Raw genomic sequence first — 19,022 nt, 5'->3', positions numbered from 1 at the left:
GCCACGTAGTACTCCATTGTGTATATAAACCACAATTTCTTTATCCATTCATCAGTTGATGGACATTTAGGCTCTTTCCATAATTTGGCTATTGTTGAGAGTGCTGCTATAAACATTGGGGTACAAGTGCCCCCATGCATCAGTACTCCTGTATCCCTTGGGTAAATTCCTAGCAGTGCTACTGCTGGGTCATAGGGTAGGTCTATTTTTAATTTTTTGAGGAACCTCCACACTGTTTTCCAGAGTGGCTGCACCAGTTTGCATTCCCACCAACAGTGGAAGAGGGTTCCTACTTCTCCACATCCTCTCCAGCATCTATAGTCTCCTGATTTGTTCATTTTGGCCCCTCTGACTGGCGTGAGGTGATATCTGAGGGTGGTTCTGATTTGTATTTCTCTGATGAGGAGCGACATTGAGCATCTTTTCATGTGCCTGTTGGCCATCCAGATGTCTTCTTTAGAGAAGTGTCTCTTCATGTTTTCTGCCCATTTCTTCACTGGATTATTTGTTTTTCGGGTGTGGAGTTTGGTGAGCTCTGTATAGATTTTGGATACTAGCCCTTTGTCCGATATGTCATTTGCAAATACCTTTTCCCATTCCGTTGGTTGCCTTTTAGTTCTGTTGATTGTTTCCTTTGCTGTGCAGAAGCTTTTTATCTTCATGAGGTCCCAAGAGTTCCTTTTTTGCTTTTAATTCCCTTGCCTTTGGGGATGTGTCAAGTAAGAAATTGCTGCGGCTGAGGTCAGAGAGGTCTTTTCCTGTTTTCTCCTCTAGGGTTTTGATGGTTTCCTGTCTCACATTCACGTCCTTTATCCATTTTGAGTTTATTTTTGTGAATGGTGTGAGAAAGTGGTCTAGTTTCAACCTTCTGCATGTTGCTGTCCAGTTCTCCCAGCACCATTTGTTAAAGAGACTGTCTTTTTTCCATTGGATGTTCTTTCCTGCTTTGTCAAAGATGAGTTGGCCATCCTTTTGTGGGTCTAGTTCTGGGGTTTCTATTCTATTCCATTGGTCTATGTGCCTGTTTTTGTGCCAATACCATGCTGTCTTGATGATGACAGCTTTGTAGTAGAGGCTAAAGTCTGGGATTGTGATGCCTCCTGCTTTGGTCTTCTTCTTCAAAATTACTTTGGCTATTCGGGGCCTTTTGTGGTTCCATATGAATTTTAGGATTGCTTGTTCTGGCTTCGAGAAGAATGCTGGTGCGATTTTGATTGGGATTGCATTGAATGTGTAGATAGCTTTCGGTAGTATTGACATTTTGCCAATATTTATTCTTCCAACCCATGAGCACGGAATGTTTTTCCATTTCTTTATATCTTCTTCAATTTCCTTCATAAGCTTTCTATAGTTTTCAGCATACAGATCTTTTACATCTTTGGTTAGGTTTATTCCTAGGTTATTTTATGCTTCTTGGTGCAATTGTGAATGGGATCAGTTTCTTTATTTGTCTTTCTGTTGCTTCATTATTAGTGTATAAGAATGCAACTGATTTCTGTACATTGATTTTGTATCCTGCGACTTGGCTGAATTCATGCATCAGTTCTAGCAGACTTTGGTGGAGTCTCTCGAATTTTCCATGTATAATATCATGTCATCTACAAAAAGTGAAAGCTTGACTTCATCTTTGCCAATTTTGATGCCTTTGATTTCCTTTTGTTGTCTCATTGCTGATGCTAGCACTTCCAACACTATGTTAAACAACAGCGGTGAGAGTGGACATCCCTGCCGTGTTCCTGATCTCAGGGAAAAGCTCTCAGTTTTTCCCCATTGAGGATGATGTTAGCTGTGGGCTTTTCATAAATGGCTTTCATGATCTTTAAGAATATTCCTTCTATCCCGACTTTCTCGAGGGTTTTTATTAACAAAGCATGCTGAATTTTGTCAAATGCTTTTTCTGCATCGATTGACAGGATCATATGGTTCTTTTCTTTTCTTTTATTAATGTGATGTATCACGTTGATTGATTTGCGAATGTTGAACCAGCCCTGCAGCCCAGGAATGACTCCCACTTGATCATGGTGAATAATTCTTTTTATATGCTGTTGAATTCGATTTGCTAGTATCTTATTGAGAATTTTTGCATCCATATTCATCAGGGATATTGGCCTGTAGTTCTCTTCTTTTACTGGGTCTCTGTCTGGTGTAGGAATCAAAGTAATACTGCCTTCATAGAATGAGTCTGGAAGTTTTCCTTCCCTTTCTATTTTTTGGAATAGCTTGAGAAGGATAGGTATTATCTCTGCTTTAAACGTCTGGTAGAACTCCCCTGGGAAGCCATCTGGTCCTGGACTCTTATTTGTTGGGAGATTTTTGATGACTGATTCAATTTCTTCTCTGGTTATGGGTTTGTTCAAGCTTTCTATTTCCTCCTGATTGAGTGTTGGAAGTGTGTGGGTGTTTAGGAATTTGTCCATTTCTTCCAGGTTGTCCAGTTTGTTGGCATATAGTTTTTCATAGTATTCCCTGAAAATTGCTTGTATTTCTGAGGGATTGGTTGTAATAATTCCATTTTCACTTGTGATGTTATCTATTTGGGTCATCTCCCTTTTCTTTTTGAGAAGCCTGGCTAGAGGTTTATCAATTTTGTTTATTTTTTCAAAAAACCAACTCTTGGGGCGCCTGGGTGGCGCAGTCGGTTAGGCGTCCGACTTCAGCCAGGTCACGATCTCGCGGTCTGTGAGTTCGAGCCCCGCGTCAGGCTCTGGGCTGATGGCTCGGAGCCTGGAGCCTGTTTCCGATTCTGTGTCTCCCTCTCTCTCTGCCCCTCCCCCGTTCATGCTCTGTCTCTCTCTGTCCCAAAAATAAATAAACGTTAAAAAAAAATTTAAAAAAAAAAAAAAAAAAAAAAAACCAACTCTTGGTTTCATTGATCTGCTCTACAGTTTTTTAGGATTCTATATTGTTTATTTCTGCTCTGATCTTTATTATTTCTCTTCCTCTGCTGGGTTTACCCACTGGTCAATTTTGAAAAATTTAAACATCAAGAAGAATGATGATAGTAATGATATTAAGCACATGGAGTTTGATAATATCCAGGAGTCCAGAGTTATGCTAATTACAGGGTGAAACTATACCTTTAAATGGTGGGATATTATAGTCACTACTGTATCTAAGGATCAAACATAACATCACCAATAGTGGGACAAACTTTGATGATGTGCCTCCTGATGTAATGTGGTAACAAGTATAGAAAGTCACCTGGGCTGAATTCTTGCTTAAAAAAAAAAAAAAGTTTAGCTTGAGCCTCACTTGGATCAGCTGGAGGGAGAAGGCACTAGATTCTTCTCTGGAACCTCTCAGAAATGAATGCAGCCTTACAGACAGTTTGATTTTAGCCTTCTAAGACCCACATTAGACTTCTAACTACAAAACTATAAGGCGACCACTACAAACATTAAAATGCCAAGATTGCTATGAAAATAGAATAGGAGGATCTGAAGCTTACTTCGTTCCCTGGTCCCATTGGAGCAACTTAGTCAGAAAATGACCCGAAGCCTGGCATTATAGACTTTCCACAGTTAATCATAGAGAGGAGGCCACATGGAAAAGGGTAAGAGGGCAGAGTCCCAGTGGGGAACCAAACTTTCCAGAAAACTGACCACACAGGGGAGAGATACCACATGCATGTAGGCAGAGGAGCAGACCCCACAGCAGGCACCCTGGACACAGGGACCTGCACTGGAAAGAGTCACCATAATATCTGGCTTTGAAAACAAAACAAAAAGCCAATCTACTGAATGGGAGAAGGTATTTGTATAGGTAATATGTCCCATAAGGGCTTAGTATCCAAAATATATAAAGAATGGATAACTCAACACCAAAAAACAAATAAGAAAAAACTGAGCCTGGCTGGCTCAGTCAGTGGAACATGCGACTCTTGATCTCAGAGTCGTGAGCTCAAGCCCCACACTGGGGGTAGAATTTACTTAAAGACGAAACAAACAAAAACCAATACTCCAATTAAAAATGGGGAGAGGACCTACATCTCTCCAAAGAAGATATATATCAAAACCACAAGGAGATACCACCTCACACCTGTCAGAATAACTAAAATCAAAAAGATAAGAAACAGTGTTGGCAAGGATGTGGAGAAGAAGGAACCCTCGTACAGTGTTGGTCAGAAGGCAAACTGGCATAAACACTGTGGAAAAAAATTGAAAATAGAATTTTTAATTCTCAAAATTAAAATTAAAATTTAATTTAAAATTTTAAATTTAAAAAAATTTAAGAAACCTTAAAATTCAAAAATTCAAAAAATTAAAAATAGAATTACCATATGGTCCAATAATTTCACTATTGGCTATTTACCCAAGGAATACAAAAACATTAATTTGAAAAAGATACACACACCCCTATATTTATTGCAGCATTATTTATAATAGCTAAGATATGGAAGCAATCCAAGTGTCCATCAATAGATGAATGGATAAAGAAGTTGTATATATCTACAAGGATTATTACTCAACCATAAAAAGGAACAAAATCTTGCCATCTGCAACAACATGGATGGATCTAGAGGGGATAATGCTAAATGAAATAAGTCAGAGAAAGACAAATACCCTATTATTTCCCTCCGTGTAGAATTTAAGGAACAAAACCAACAAAGAAAAAGAGACAAAAAAAACCACAACAGACTCAAATACAGAGAACCAACTGTTACCAGAAAGGAAGTTGGTGGAGGGATGGGTGCAATGGGTCAAGGGGATCAGAAATACTTATCGTGATGAGCACTGACCAACATATAGAATTACTGAATCCTTATATGGTACACCTGAAACTAATCTAACACTGCAGGTTAGAGTTCAATAAAAAAGGTTCAAATGGCAGATTTTATGTTACATATATTTTATCACAAATTTTTAAAAGTTTGTAATGTAATATACTGAATAGCACTGAATCACACAGTTTAAATGATTATATTGCATGGTTGTCAATTCTGTCTCCATAAAGCCTTTCAGAGAAAAAAAAAATCTGTTCACAAAATGTCAAAATCCATACCTTTTTAAGTGAAAGATAATTACTTTTGGTGCTTTGGAAATACTGGCCCTCACTGCTGTTTCTTGCTTGGTTTCACAGAAGGAACAGTGGATTTGGTTATGCCAGGTCAGTGTATCTTGTTGAAAAAAACACTGGAGACAGTCCTGTTGAAGAAAAAAAAGCACTGGGTAACCAAACTGGATGGACCGCAGCCAGGCTCTCTGTTTTCAGAAGGACTTTCCAAGAGTTGTAGAAATGTAATCCTCAGCACTTTCCTCAAAGTCAACATATCCAGGAGGTACCCGTGTCTCAAGCTGCTGCCTGGATAGGTGCAAAATCTACCCGACAAAGGAGATGCTTCTTTCTTGCTTAGTTACTGAAATGGATCCAAGTGCCCATCTCACTTCTAATCTCTGGATCTGCATTTTAACCTTTCTGGTTTATAACAGAATAATACTGACTGTGCAAATTCCACTAAGCAAGTCAGGCAGCTGTTTTATGTGATTCATCTCATCACAAAAGTGATCTGGAGACTGAAAAATTACACTGCCCACTGTTTTGGATAATAAAGACCACAGAACACCCCGAATTAGATCCCATGCCCACCGGGGCCATCCTCAATGGAACCGGCAACCCTGCTCTGCAAACCATTAACCTAAAGAGAAAGATGAGCAGATTCTCTTTTCAGCAGACTTGCCAGCACCTCATTTAGAGTCTTCAAAATCTGTTTCCAGTAATCTTCAGCAGTTTGATCTGAGAACAAAGCCCAGTTCTAAATAAGTGGTAGGATTCTGTTCTCCAATTTGGTATGTGAAAACTTTTAGCAACAAATGTGCTTTCATAATTTAGGTAGAAAAAATATAAATGTGTATTTTTCTGCAAGGGAATGTATTCGTCCCTGCCTTCTAGCTGTCCCCTGCTTTCTATCACTATCCTTCCCCCTACCGTTTACAGATTAATTTTTGGTATTATGGTGAAGAAAATTCAAAAGGTAAACTAAGGCACTATATTCCATTCTATCTTTCCAACATATGCCACACAGCTTCCGTCCAAACACAAGAACTCAAAACCAAGTCAGAATCTTCTATATCTAGTTACCAACCTGGATCTACAGACCTCGAGGGTGAGGAAGGGTCACAAAATTTTTGCAAGAATGTATGAATTCCCTATATGCACCAAGCCATCTCAGCAGACTGAATAAGCCCTACCTGTCATTCCAATTTCACAACGAGGCTGTTTCATTGAGTACATTGGGAAATACAACTGAATTCATGCTAACTTTTGGCTGTATGTCACTTTCCTATCAAATGTTGTCATCATGGGCTTCCAATTTGTTTTAAGTTACAAAGCAGCCCCCATCATAATAGAAAATGTAGGCAACAGCCCTGAGAAGTGGGATCCAGGAGGAACCACACCTACCTGAAGAGAGCACTCATAATCGGATGGAATGGGGAGGCAAAGAATGGTGAAGACTTCATTCTTGTAGGTGCAGTTCTCACACTTCAAACACATGATGCTATAGTTGAGCTGCCCTTCAAACAGCTGGGTGATGATGGAGACCTCATTGGCAATTGTCTTCCTGCAGCACCTTGGAATAGATCCTTTTTCATATGATTTTCGATGGCACTGAGTCAAGGAACAAATTAGCCCTGAATCAACTACTGGTTATTTGAAAAAAAAAAAGTTTTTAATACAATGACTTGATTTTTTTCTATCACAATGATACATTGCTACCAAAAACCACTTAGTTTTGGATTCCAACAATAGAGTAAGCTCTTCTTAAGAGTATCTATTAGGTGTGATTTCTGATCATTCAGTTATTTTCCTCATAAATGACACCTAGCAATGATGACTCCCTACCCCTGGTAAGACACATGGCCGTGCCCCAGAAGCTGACAGCCTACAAAAGTGTGAGACAGGGTCTGGGGGACAGTACTTCTTGGGAAGAGGGTAAGGAAGCTTGCGAACTAGCTTTCAGCCATGCAAACTGACTTAAAGGTAAAATAAAGAAATTGACCTCTTCTCCAGCCCCTTCAGATTATGGCAGCCTGATTTAACTAACCTTACAGCCCAATTTGAATCTAGCTCATACTGAAAAGTAGCATTTCTGGGAGCACAGCCTGACTTGTTAGCAGTTTTAGGGCCGCAGTAGAATATACCTTTGGAAGATGCATTGACTCCACGGCCAGCTTTACTTCGGAGCTGCGCGCGCTGCGCTCCTTTGCCTTGCTGCTTTTATTACGCCCTGCTGCCAAGGTCTTCTACCTGATGGTAATTTAATGTCCCTAATTCCAACTTTGGGCTCGGGAACGAGAATGCTATTTATTTCAGATTGGCTGCAGATGAGGACCTAAGTGATTTTACTGACCACCACCCTCCCCTCTGTCAAAAAAAAAAAAAAAAAAAAAAAGTGCCGCCAGGTATATCTTATTAGAAAAAATGAAAAAAAGGAACTGAGGATTGCAGATGAGAGTGATTAATGGCTATAGTTTGTGATCTCTGATATTAAGTATTTCTTTAATATTAAGGATATTAACTTTGAAGTAAGCTAACGCCGGCACAAGGACACTGCATAAAACCAAGGACCTATCTTTGTGGAGTATGCGTCTCAGATCAAGGCTGAAGGCAGTGGGTCTCACAGATAAGGGCAAAACCCTTCGTTACTGGCGATCTCATGTTTTATTAAATGTATGTCCTGATCCAGTAAATAACTCTGGTTTGGAATGCTTGGCATGAAGATGAAACAGCAGTATTTAGATCTTTTAATTCCGAGCTTAATATTTTCTTGGGTTTGTAGTTACCAAGAACACGTACTTTAAGTTGTAAAGCTCTATATGTTATACCTCATGAGGACTATATTTGTATAAAAATGCAATTTTCACTTTAGAAAACTAGTCTGTGCAGATGTTATTTGCAAAGGGAACCGATTAGCGTTTCCTGCACCTGCTGATCACTGGAAACACCAAGTGAGCTTTACTAAAGGACAGCCCGAGAAGTTTTAATTCAATAACGCTGGAGTGAGGGTCTTAGAATCTGTGGCGTAAAACTCTTCCCAGGTGATTCTGATGATTCACTAAGTTTGGTAAATACAGACCAATTCAAACACTAACTTGAACGTCCCCCTACACATCCCCCAGCACCTGTGCTCAACACAGAGTGGGCAATATTGACAGAAGAAATGAAAGAATGAAAAATGAAAGTTGATGATAGAGCTGAGGTCTACCTTATTTCAAGTCCATTGATGTCACTTACCTTTTTCAGAGATTCATGAAGCTCATTCAGGACATAAATCAAGAATTCCTGGGCATCTTGTTGCGTTTTTTTCATGAATGCTGGGTAGAGGTTGCCAAAAGCTGACCGAAATATTTCTGGTGAGACGCATTCTGAGTCTCCAAGCCACATATCTGTCATCACGTAGGCAAACGCAGTGGCAACCTCACTGCAATCCCTTGGAAGAAGGAAGGAGAATATTTCTGGCTGATTTAATGAAAGGAAAGCACCTAAAAACTCAAGCATACCTGGCATCAGACTGAAAACAAAGCTCTGTTCTTGGTTGAACTTCCGGTCTCTGGGGCTCTGCGGCCTCTACTGACTTGTTTAGCCCTCATTAGGGACTTCAGAGGGCTCCCTCCCTCACCTCCCCTTGGGGGAGCAGGGGGCGGGGGCTGGGCGGCAGGGAACGCAAAAGGCTTACTTTTGAAGAGCAGTAATGTACTTTCCCGAGAGAAAGTATTCCACCAGCGGTGAAATGCTGCAGAGACACTGGAGAATGGCGTTCATGTAACACGTGTTGCCCAAGTTCCGCAGGCCTGTTACTCCCTGGGAATGGGGCTGGTTCTCCTCCACCTCCTTGACTGGAGAGCTGTCATAGTGATCTGTGCACTCTGCGCTGTGTTGGGGCCATGCAGAGAGAAAGGAGAGCATTTTGAGGGTACAAAATATGTGAAAGTGACAACAGACAACAAATCACTCTCAAGCTCATGATACAAAGAAGAGTCCTCAATGAGACTTCTGTCAAATACATTCCCTACCCAGAACAGAAGTACTCAAACTCAAGGTCTAAAATTGCATTACTTATTCTGGAACTCTGAACAGTGCCTGCAGCCAAATAAAGGGAGGTAGAAGATTCTTCCTGAAACCAGATCAAGAGGACAGAAATAACAGCCTTTCAGAGACCTAGAATTGCTTGGCTAAAAATGCACTTTCACTCTGAATATCAAAGTATTTCTTTTTTTTTTTTTTTTTTTTTCTCTCTGGGCCAAATAATTTAATGATTTGTAGTAACAGTAATGGCAATAGATAGTAGTTAATAAAAACAATAGCCATCATGTATTGAGCCTCACCAGTTGTTAATATGCATTTTCCCATTTAATCCTTTCAACAGTTCTATGGGGTAGGTATACTTATTTAAAAAAAATTTTTTTTTAATGTTTATTTATTTTTGAGAGAGAGACAGGGCACCAGCAGGGGAGGGACAGAGCAAGAGGGAGACACAGAATCTGAAGCAGGCTCCAGGCTCTGAGCTGTCAGCATAGAGCCCGATGCGGGGCTCAAACTCACCAGCCATGAGATCATGACCTGAGCCGAGGTCAGACGCTCAACCGAGCCACCCAGGCGCCCCCAGGTGTGCCCTGTTTTTAAATCCTGTTTTACAGAGGAGATATCACATTTAAGTGGTTTAGTCATTTGCCTATGATATAAGTATGTGCAGTGGTATGTGGAGAGAAGGAATACCTATCTACCTACCTACCTACCAACCTACCTGAGTTATTTGGATTTATATATCATATATTAAGAGAGTGTATGTGTAAACATACATATATATGGCATATGTACATATTGAGAGCATATACACATACTAAGGATATCAACATTAAGACCACATATATGTGTGTATAATATGTACATGTGTGTATGTATTCATATAAACACACATATACACAGAGAGAGAAAGAGCATAGGCTTTGTAAAGAACAGATCTTAGTTTAAGTCCTGACTCTGCCAGTTTCTAGTTACACGACGTGAGACACTTATATCTGTGTTTCCTCTGTAAAATAGGATCAATGCTACCATGTAGGGTTGTTGGGAGGATTAGATTAAATGATGTGAGGCACATGGCACAGATTGCATAGTTAATAAATGGCAACCTAAAAATATTTTTGAATAAGTGACTGATGTAGGCTGTTCCTAACAGTAAGTGTATAGAATTCGAGAATTCATGTGCACAGACAGGCCAGCACAGAGGAGAGAACAGGTTCCCAGGGAGTCCTCCTCTCTCCACACAAGCTTCCTTTTGTAATTTGACTATTGCTCACGGCAGCCCAGCATCTTTGTCCTTTATGATTTTTCTTCCCGTGTACAGTATCTAAAATTGGGTCTTCATGAGACAGTTACCTCACCTCAGTACCTCCATTTACAATTCTGCCAGTTAGAAAAGTGTTCACTATTACATGATGTTCATTTCATGTTTATTGACTGGGGTCATCGGAGGCCCTGGACGGCCCCTCTTTAGGAATATCTATTGCCTAGATATTAAACAACATCTTCCCTTCCTTTTGTGGGCCCTCCACTGGGTCAAACCTGGGGGAACCCTTCCAAAGGTGGCATGTATCCCCGACTCCTTTAACATGCCCCGCCCCCCAAATGAATTTAGCCAGAAAGCTATCGTAGGTAGTGGCTCACAGGACATAGTAGATACTGAAGTCATCTGCAGGGCAGGGCCGCTCTGAAGCCATTTTAGTGCATCTACGTTGGACTTTCACTTCCATTCAGGGACTACATCTAATTATTTTAACTTCATTTCTCTGAGCCTGTTACTTTAGCTCTTTTTGTTTGTAATAAATAATTTGTATGTTTCCCTCCCTTTTCAGTAGATGCAAACTGATTTTTATTTGTACTTCAGGTACATTCCAACTTACATTTTCCATACATCATAATCATTTCCATTCACCCTCAGGATTCTAGCATGTTGCCATGAGATACTGTTACTCAGCTGCTTAAAAACTTTAAAAACATTAGATTTCAGAGAATGAACTGAACATATAAGTTCTATTCCCCCATCACTCAGTTTCTCTTTTGTGTGTGTGTGTGTGTAATATATATCTTATATATTATCTCTTGTGTGTGTGTGTGTGTGTGTGTAATATATATAAGATACATCATATATATGTATAAGATAGATCATACATATATATAATATACATACACACATATATTATATATATGTATGATCTATCTTATACACATACACAGAAGATGTGTGTGTGTGTAATATATACCTTATATACCTTATATATTATCTCGTGTGTGTGTATGTAATATATATCTTACATATATATAAGATAGATCATATATATAAGATAGATCATATATAGATCTATCTAAGATAGATATATATAAGATATATATATGATCTAAGATAGATCTATCTAAGATAGATCATATATAAGATATATATATATATATATGATCTATCTTATACACATACACAGAAGATTTACCTCCATATAGTCCATTATGGCAACTCTGCCTCCTTTTGGTGCCCATCCCCATTCCCAGGGATCACATCACTCCTAGATCCCAAGGGAATATTTCTCACCCTGGGAAGGGAGGCAGTTGGACTTTGCTGCTTCTAAAAATGGATAGCATTGGGATAGACTGGAGTCTTTCTTTTTGTGGTCACCAACTACAGTCCAAAGAAGGTGCAGACATACATATACACTCCACTAAGACCACCCAGGGCAAATATAAAGTGTTCATCATAGAAGGATTTATAAACTGAGGGGCAGCAAAGCTCACAATCTTCCAAGCTCTCAACCCATTGTCTTCATAGAGAACCATTCTTAAGAAACCCTTCAGGAGGGGCGCCTGGGTGGCTCAGTCGGTTAAGCATCCAACTTCGGCTCAGGTCATGATCCCTCAGTTTGTGAGTTCAAGCCCCGTGTCGGGCTCTGTGCTGACAGCTCAGAACCTGCAGCCTGTTTCGGATTCTATGTCTCCCTCTCTCTCTCTGACCCTCCCCCGTTCATGCTCTGTCTCTCTCTGTCTCAAAAATAAATAAACGTTAGAAAAAAATTAAAAAAAAAAAAAAAAGAAAGCCTTCAGTAAAGAGGGACCCACCCCCAACTATGCTCTATCTGGATGAAGAGAGGTCAGAGAGTAGGTGCAACCATGCAACCTGGGTAGGGAAGTGGTCTTGCTAGAAAGGGGACCCTCTGGACCTCCAAAGTTGGTACCAGTTTGTTCTTTTTCTGAGCTAACTCAGAATCTGTGAAGAATGGTGAAGAAAGAGCCTTAGGGCCAATCCAGTTTGTCTTTTCTCAATTCTGCATTAAGTAAAATGAATGAAGTGATAAAATAACAACTTTTCAAAAATGTAAATTTCAGGAAAGATAAAGAAGGCTAAGAACCATAACAGATTAAAAATAAACTGGAGGGGCTCCTGCGTGGTTCAGTCAGTTAAGTGTCAGACTCTTGCTTTCAGCCCAGGTCATGAGCTCATGGTTCATGGGATTGAGCCCCGCGTCGGGCTCTGTGCTGACAGCACAAAGCCTACTTGGGATTCATTCTCTCTCCCTCTTTCTCTCCCTCTCTCTCTCTCTCTCTCTCTGCCCCACCCCCACTCGTGCTGTCTCTCAAGTACATAAACATTAAAAAAAAAAAAAAAGAATGATTGTTCTTCAATGTCTGTATATGTATCTTGGCAATGAGAGATGTTGCATTTTATGGCTATTTTATATTTGTGGTCTATTTAAAAGGGGTTCATGAAGTCACCTGAGTGGTGATTCCGCAGGACTTGAATCCTCTCACTCTGCTCCTTTGGTCAGAGTACTTCTCCCAAATACTTCAGTGTCTCCCCATCAGTGGAGTCTTGTTAAAATTTCATTTTATGATTGATGCTTATAGGTAAAAACACAACACATATTCATATGTTGATATTATATCCAAGGACCTTCCTAAACTCAGTCTATAATTTTTATATAGGTTCTTTGGATTTTCTGTAAACATTCAAGTCATCTGCCAAAAATAAGTCTTACGTTTTCCTTCTCAATCCTAATACTTTTTATTTCCTACCTTGTGAACTAATTAGCACCTCCAGTAAAATGCTGAATAGAAGTGGGGATAGTAGGCATCCTTAACTCACTCCTGAACTAAGAAGGAAAGCTCTGAATAATTCACCATTATGTATGATGTTTGCTAACGGCATAGGTTTTTTGGAGAATTGTCATCATGACAGACATTGAGAGTGATCAGGTTCTTCTGTATCTTTTGAGGCAATCATGAGAGTTTTCTTCTTGTAGTCTGCTATGATGGTCACATATTAAACCAATCTTCTGTTCCTCAGATAAACTTACCTTGTTAGTGGTGTAGTATTTTCACAAATTGCTGGATTCTATTTGTTAATCTTTTGTTCAAGACTTTTGTATCTATGCTCATGAATAAAAGGAGTTTTATGTTAGTGTTCTGTGCTGTGTAACAAGTTATCACAAACTTAGTGGTTTAAAACAACACACATTTTATTATCTTAGTTTCTGGAAGTTGGAGTTCAGACATGGCTTAGCTGGAATCACATATTGCATTTTGTTGTCATGTCTCTTTAGGTCCTTCATCCTATAATAGTTCTTATGCATCTCCTTGACTTTCAAGAACTTGATACTTTTCAAAATTTCTGGCTAGTGATTTTGAAGAATATCCCTCAGTTTGAGATATTTCCTAAGATTCATACTACGCATTTCTAATATCACAGAAGTAATGCTGTGCTCTTTTTACTGCATTGTACTAGGTGCTACGCATTTTTGATTTGTCTCAATACTTGTGATATTAGCTGTAATCACTCACAAAAAGTGAGGTCTGCCAAGTTTGTCTACTGTAGTTACTTTTCCCTTTTGTAATCAGTATCTTGTAGAGAGAACTTTGAGACAATGTAAATGATCCATTCCTTATCAAACTTTCACAAACTAGTTTTAACATTAATTGATGTTGCTTGGCTAGATTAATTATAACTATGGTGGTTGCCAAATGGTCGTTTTCTAATGCCATTATTCCAACTGCATTCATCAATTGCTACCCTGCTCTAAAGAGAAGCTTTTTCTTTTCCCTGTTTATTCTTTTAACCAGTGTGGACTCATGAATTCCTACTTTATTCGATGGATTATAATGTTACCATTATTTATTTTTGATATACAAAGTGCCTCAAGATTAGCCAGCAGAGGGCTCTTCAAGATGTTTTCTGTACCTGTTTGACGGGTCCCCATCATTCTTTGAACACTTCCTTACTTTTGGCAAGTGAGATCTTCCAGACTTAACCTGCCCCAGTCCTAGAGTTAGTCATTTCACGAAGAGCCCTGGTTCCTTTTAGAGAATAGTATTTAGAATAGAGATGCAGAAGCTAGATGTACTCATGCTATTGCGGTGTCACAACCCTATCGTCTTCAGTGTTTCCTTATGTGATCAACTCCTCTACATGTAACTCATCTGCTGCTGCTACCCTCCCAACCACATACACCACACATACCTCATCCTCACCCTGCTTTTCTGACACCTCACACAAGGCCTACCTAAATTGATCTCAACTAATGGCTTCTAAACTAAATTGTGAATGGATAAAAGAAGGAAAAAAAGGGATCTGGCTCTGTTATTGCCTGCTTCCTTCTTTGATGGATTACGTTTTTAAAACTTCCCTTCCCCTCAGACTCTTCTTTTTCTTTCTAATTGTCAAGAGATTGCACATTGTTTTTATATTCTTGGATTGTTTCCTTTAAATATTCCAACAAATACTCAAGGAGCCCTTGTTATCTTAATCTATCTGGGTCTAAAGTTGGAATAGCAAGGGATACCATTATTATCCCAACATACTTTTTTTAAATGTTTATTTATTCTGGGGGAGGGGGAGAGAGAGGGAGAGAAAGACAATTCCAAGCAGGCTCCGCGTTGTCAGCTCAGAGCCCAACATGAGGCTGGAACTCACAAACTGAGATCACAACTTGAGCCGAAATCAAGAGTCAGACACCTAACCAACTGAGCTATCCTGGTGCCCCTTAACCTATTTGGTTTTTAAGATCTGGATGGCTTGTCATAACTCTGTGTGAAATTTTATTCGGCTCCTTGAGATCACATACTGAGTCAGGATAGCAAGGGTTACTCATGCTTAAAATTACCTTTTGATCAACTAATATCTGTAACTTTACCCAGCTGGATGAGATCTTTAGTGTGCTTAACTACCATCTTCCCCTGAATCTTCTTTTAATATTTAAAAATGTTTTATTCTAGTTTACTTTAAAATTTTATATCATGTATAAATATTTTCCAGCAAGCATTTGAATTTGTACATTTTATGAACATTTGCTTTTCTCTATATCTTTTATCTCATGTCTTCCCATTTAGATTCTTTCTTTTTGATTGAGTAAATCCTTGATTAACATTTTCCAAGAAAGTGTGAACTTTCTGAGAATGCCATCACATGGCTGGGCTCAATGTCCTCCCTTTCTCCTAATAATATTGCTTTACTGCCTCTTGGATACTATATGACAGATGAAAATTCTTTTGTCAATCTGATTTTTTTCCTTTATAAACATATTATTATTATTATTATTAGCTACTTATTTGCAGAGTTATCAAACTGTGGCCTGAAGTAGGTACTTCTATTTTTTTCCTTTCTAGGTCTTGCATTCTGGAACTCCTATTAAATAGTTGTTATAGCTCATTCATTAGTCCAGAAAATATCTATTGTGCATCAGCTCCATGTTGGTCACTGGGCTAGACGTTTAGTAGTGAATAAAATACAATTCTTTACCTTCATACAGCTTACAATATGTTGATCATTTGGGTTTATTCTGCTTTCAACTCTTCCCACATATCTTGCATTGTTTTAACTTTCTTACACGTGTTACGATTGAGCACTTGTAAAGTTACTTTATTTGAATTATCTTGATGTTTTAGCTTTACATTTGTGCTCACGGCTACTTTTTACATCCTTTGTTCTAATTTCATTCTCAAAGTGAATCCTAAAAGTGCCTTCAAGAGATGAAAATGGAGCATACTTAAGCACTTTGGTGCAAATTATACACATCTACATATCTCATAAGCACGTGCTCATACTTTAACAGAAGAAGCTACAAGATAAGTTCTTTGTAAAGAAAAAATCACTCTCAGAACTTTCTGTATTCTCTGCCATGTCCTCCTTTCTTCATTGGAATTCCCAAGGTTAAAAAGGCAACATGAAGAAACCTATTATTTGAGTACATTTATGTGCTGAGTACTGCACCTTCACAACAATCTGAGATCAATATTATCAAAGAGGTTTGCTCAAGTAGCTGGTCACTCATGGAATAAGGGACAGAGCAAGAACGAAAGTCCAAGTCTATCCAGTTCCATTTTGCATTGCATACACAGCAGCTACAGAATTGGGAGACCCATAGATGTAGGACTTACCAGTACCTCATTTTTATTGCCAGATAATATTCTATCATATGGATTTATCACTATTTTACTTACCTGCTCACATGTTGTACACTTGGGTTATTTTCATTTTTTAGCTATTATCAATAATGCTGATATGAACATTCATGTATAAGGTTTTGTGTAGACATATTTTCATTTTCTTGGACATATACTCAGGTGTAAAACTGCTGTCATATGGTAACTCTAATTAACCTTTTGAGAAGCTTCCACTGTTTTCTTTGCAAAGTGTCAATACTACTTAAATCCCCACCAGCAATATATGGGCATTCCAATTTCTCCACCTGCTCCTTCTCAACACCTGCTGTCATCTTTTTGATTCTAGCTATCCTAGTGGGAGTGAAGTGGCATTCATTCCATTGTAGTTTTGATTCGAATTTCCCTGACGGCTAATAAAGACTTTTTTCGTGTGTTTATTGACCACTCCTATGTCTTTGGAGAAATGTCTACTCAATCCTTTGCCCAGTTTTATTTAATTTTTTTAATTTTTAAATTTTTGTTTATTTTTGAGAGACACAGAGAGACAGAGCACAAGTGGGGGAGGGGCAGAGAGAGCCTGAGACACAGAATCCGAAGCAGGCTCCAGGCTCCAAGCCGTCAGCACAGAGCCCGACGCGGGCTCGAACCCACAGACTGTGAGATCATGACCTGAGCTGAAGTCGGACGCTCAACTGACTGAGCCACCCAGGCGCCCCTCCTTTGCCCAGTTTTATATTGGGATGTCTTTTTATTATTGAATTGTAAGTTCTTTATACAAGTCCTTTATCAGATAGATTACTTGCAAACATTTTCTCCCACCGAGTTGTCTTTTCCTTGTTGATAGTGTACTTTAAAGCACAAAATTTTTAATTTTGATGAAGTTCAATTTTACTTTTTTTCTTTGGTTGCTTTTGCTATTGGTGTCATATCTAAGAAACAATGGCTTACTCCAAGGTCACAAAAGATTTACCCCTACATTTTCTTCTAAGTTTTATGAGTTGGCACTTACATTCAAGTTTGTGATCCATTTTGAAATAACTTTTGTATATGGTGTGAGGCAGAGGCTCAACTTCATTCTTTTGCATGTAGATATCTAGTTGTCCCTGCACAGTTTATTGAAAATTCTTTCCCCTTTGAGTTGTTTTGACACTCTTGTCAAGAATCAATTTACCATATATTATTTATATGTTGTAACACATGGTCTTGATTACTGTAGCTCTCTATGGGGAAGAGTATTTTAATAGCCTTTTTAGGTAATTGTGGATTCTTATTTAAGACAACACTAAAATCGGACAAGTGGTAGTTTCCTAAAGGTCAACTGCAGTATAGAATCTGAAATCTTATAAACTTTTCATACTCTGTTGGATCTTTAGATCATCTGGAAAATATTTGTTGTGAAGATTTCCAAATGTGGACATATTTCATTACACACTATCAAAAGTAACCATTGTTAAGTCAACACTGATTTCATTAGGAAAGTATTGGGAAGCTGTCATGTTACTGGTGTTAATAGGCAAGTTTTACCCAAATTCCAATTTTCTCTTGAAAATTCAAATTTTCGCATTAACAAGTACTATTATTCTTTGGCCAAATCCTCAAGTCTAAATACCCCTGGTTTGCCTGCCAGTCACTCTTTCAAAGTAGAAATGATGCGCAGTGAAAAAGTGCCTAGTTCATTTTCACTTAAGTGTTTTTTCTTCAAACAACCATTGCACTTCATTCTGTAGCAAAAGTTTTATGTGTTTCTCATTTTGCCTACCGATATTAAGGACATGTATTGAAGGGTCAAGATTAAGTAAAAATTAACTTATGACTTCAGCAAAGACATTTAAATGAAATATTCTTTTTTTTTAACTGTGGTGTTAGACTGAAGGACAGGACCACCATGTACAGTTTGGTGCTACAGCTTCAACTTGTGCTAAGACCCATCAATCATTTTGCCTCATCAGTAAAACTTTCAAAACAGAGAAAAAGGCAAGTATTATCTTAGGATTATAGAATATATAGTATTATTTGATCTTGTGGGGCCCCTGAAAGCCCTATGTACATTCAGTGTCTGTGGTCCATTTCCAGAACCACTGACCTCATCAATAGATCCAGGTAACGACCATCAAAAAGACAACCAGAACTGTGTCCCCTCATGGAACTAGACACCACCACCAAGGACTCATTCTCATCAAACACCTAGACTCTGACCAAGCCTTTAACTAACCATTTAAGGCATATTCAAGAGAGAAACACGTAAAATGGCACCTAAGGGAAATAATTAGCAAAATCTTGAATGTGAGAAACATTTTTTTTTAAGATTTATTTTTGAGAGGGACAGTGCAAGTGGGGGAGGAGCAGAGAGAAAGGGAGGCATAGAATCTGAAGCAGCTCCAGGCTCCCAGCTGTGAGCACAGAGCCCAAGGTGGGGCTCAAACTCACAAACCGTGAAATCATGACCTGAGCTGAAGTCGGACGCTTAATGGACTAGAGCCACCCAGGTACTCCTGGAATACTTTTTAGAACAAATGATCAGATTCTTCAAAAAATGAATTGGGGGTGCCTGGGTGGCTCAGTTGGTTGGGCAACCAACTCTTAGTTTCAGCTCACCTGAAACATGA

General features: G+C 38.9%; 1 protein-coding gene across 3 annotated transcripts in view; it reads right to left on the bottom strand.

Annotated features, from left to right (window-relative positions):
- The window catches only part of USP50 (ubiquitin specific peptidase 50), a 41,994-nt gene extending 31,095 nt beyond the window's left edge, over positions 1–10,899 (bottom strand). Inside the window, exons 1-5 of one of the 3 annotated variants that reach the window (XM_058737748.1) lie at positions 10,663–10,899; positions 8,675–8,869; positions 8,233–8,428; positions 6,400–6,606; positions 5,002–5,144 (exon numbers count right to left, since the gene is read on the bottom strand). In XM_058737748.1, the coding sequence (XP_058593731.1) occupies positions 5,002–5,144; positions 6,400–6,606; positions 8,233–8,428; positions 8,675–8,869; positions 10,663–10,748 (827 nt within the window). In that variant the 5' untranslated portion in view covers positions 10,749–10,899. The remainder of the gene's footprint in view (positions 1–5,001; positions 5,145–6,399; positions 6,607–8,232; positions 8,429–8,674; positions 8,870–10,662) is intronic. The other 2 variants (XM_058737747.1, XM_058737749.1) reach the window with 2 other exon arrangements.
- Between the last annotated feature and the right edge of the window lie 8,123 nt (positions 10,900–19,022).

This window comes from Neofelis nebulosa, chromosome 7, assembly GCF_028018385.1.
Source record: "Neofelis nebulosa isolate mNeoNeb1 chromosome 7, mNeoNeb1.pri, whole genome shotgun sequence".
Taxonomy (NCBI): domain Eukaryota; kingdom Metazoa; phylum Chordata; class Mammalia; order Carnivora; family Felidae; genus Neofelis; species Neofelis nebulosa.
Note: the sequence above shows the minus strand (reverse complement) of the source record. Positions and strands in the feature narration are given on the sequence as shown.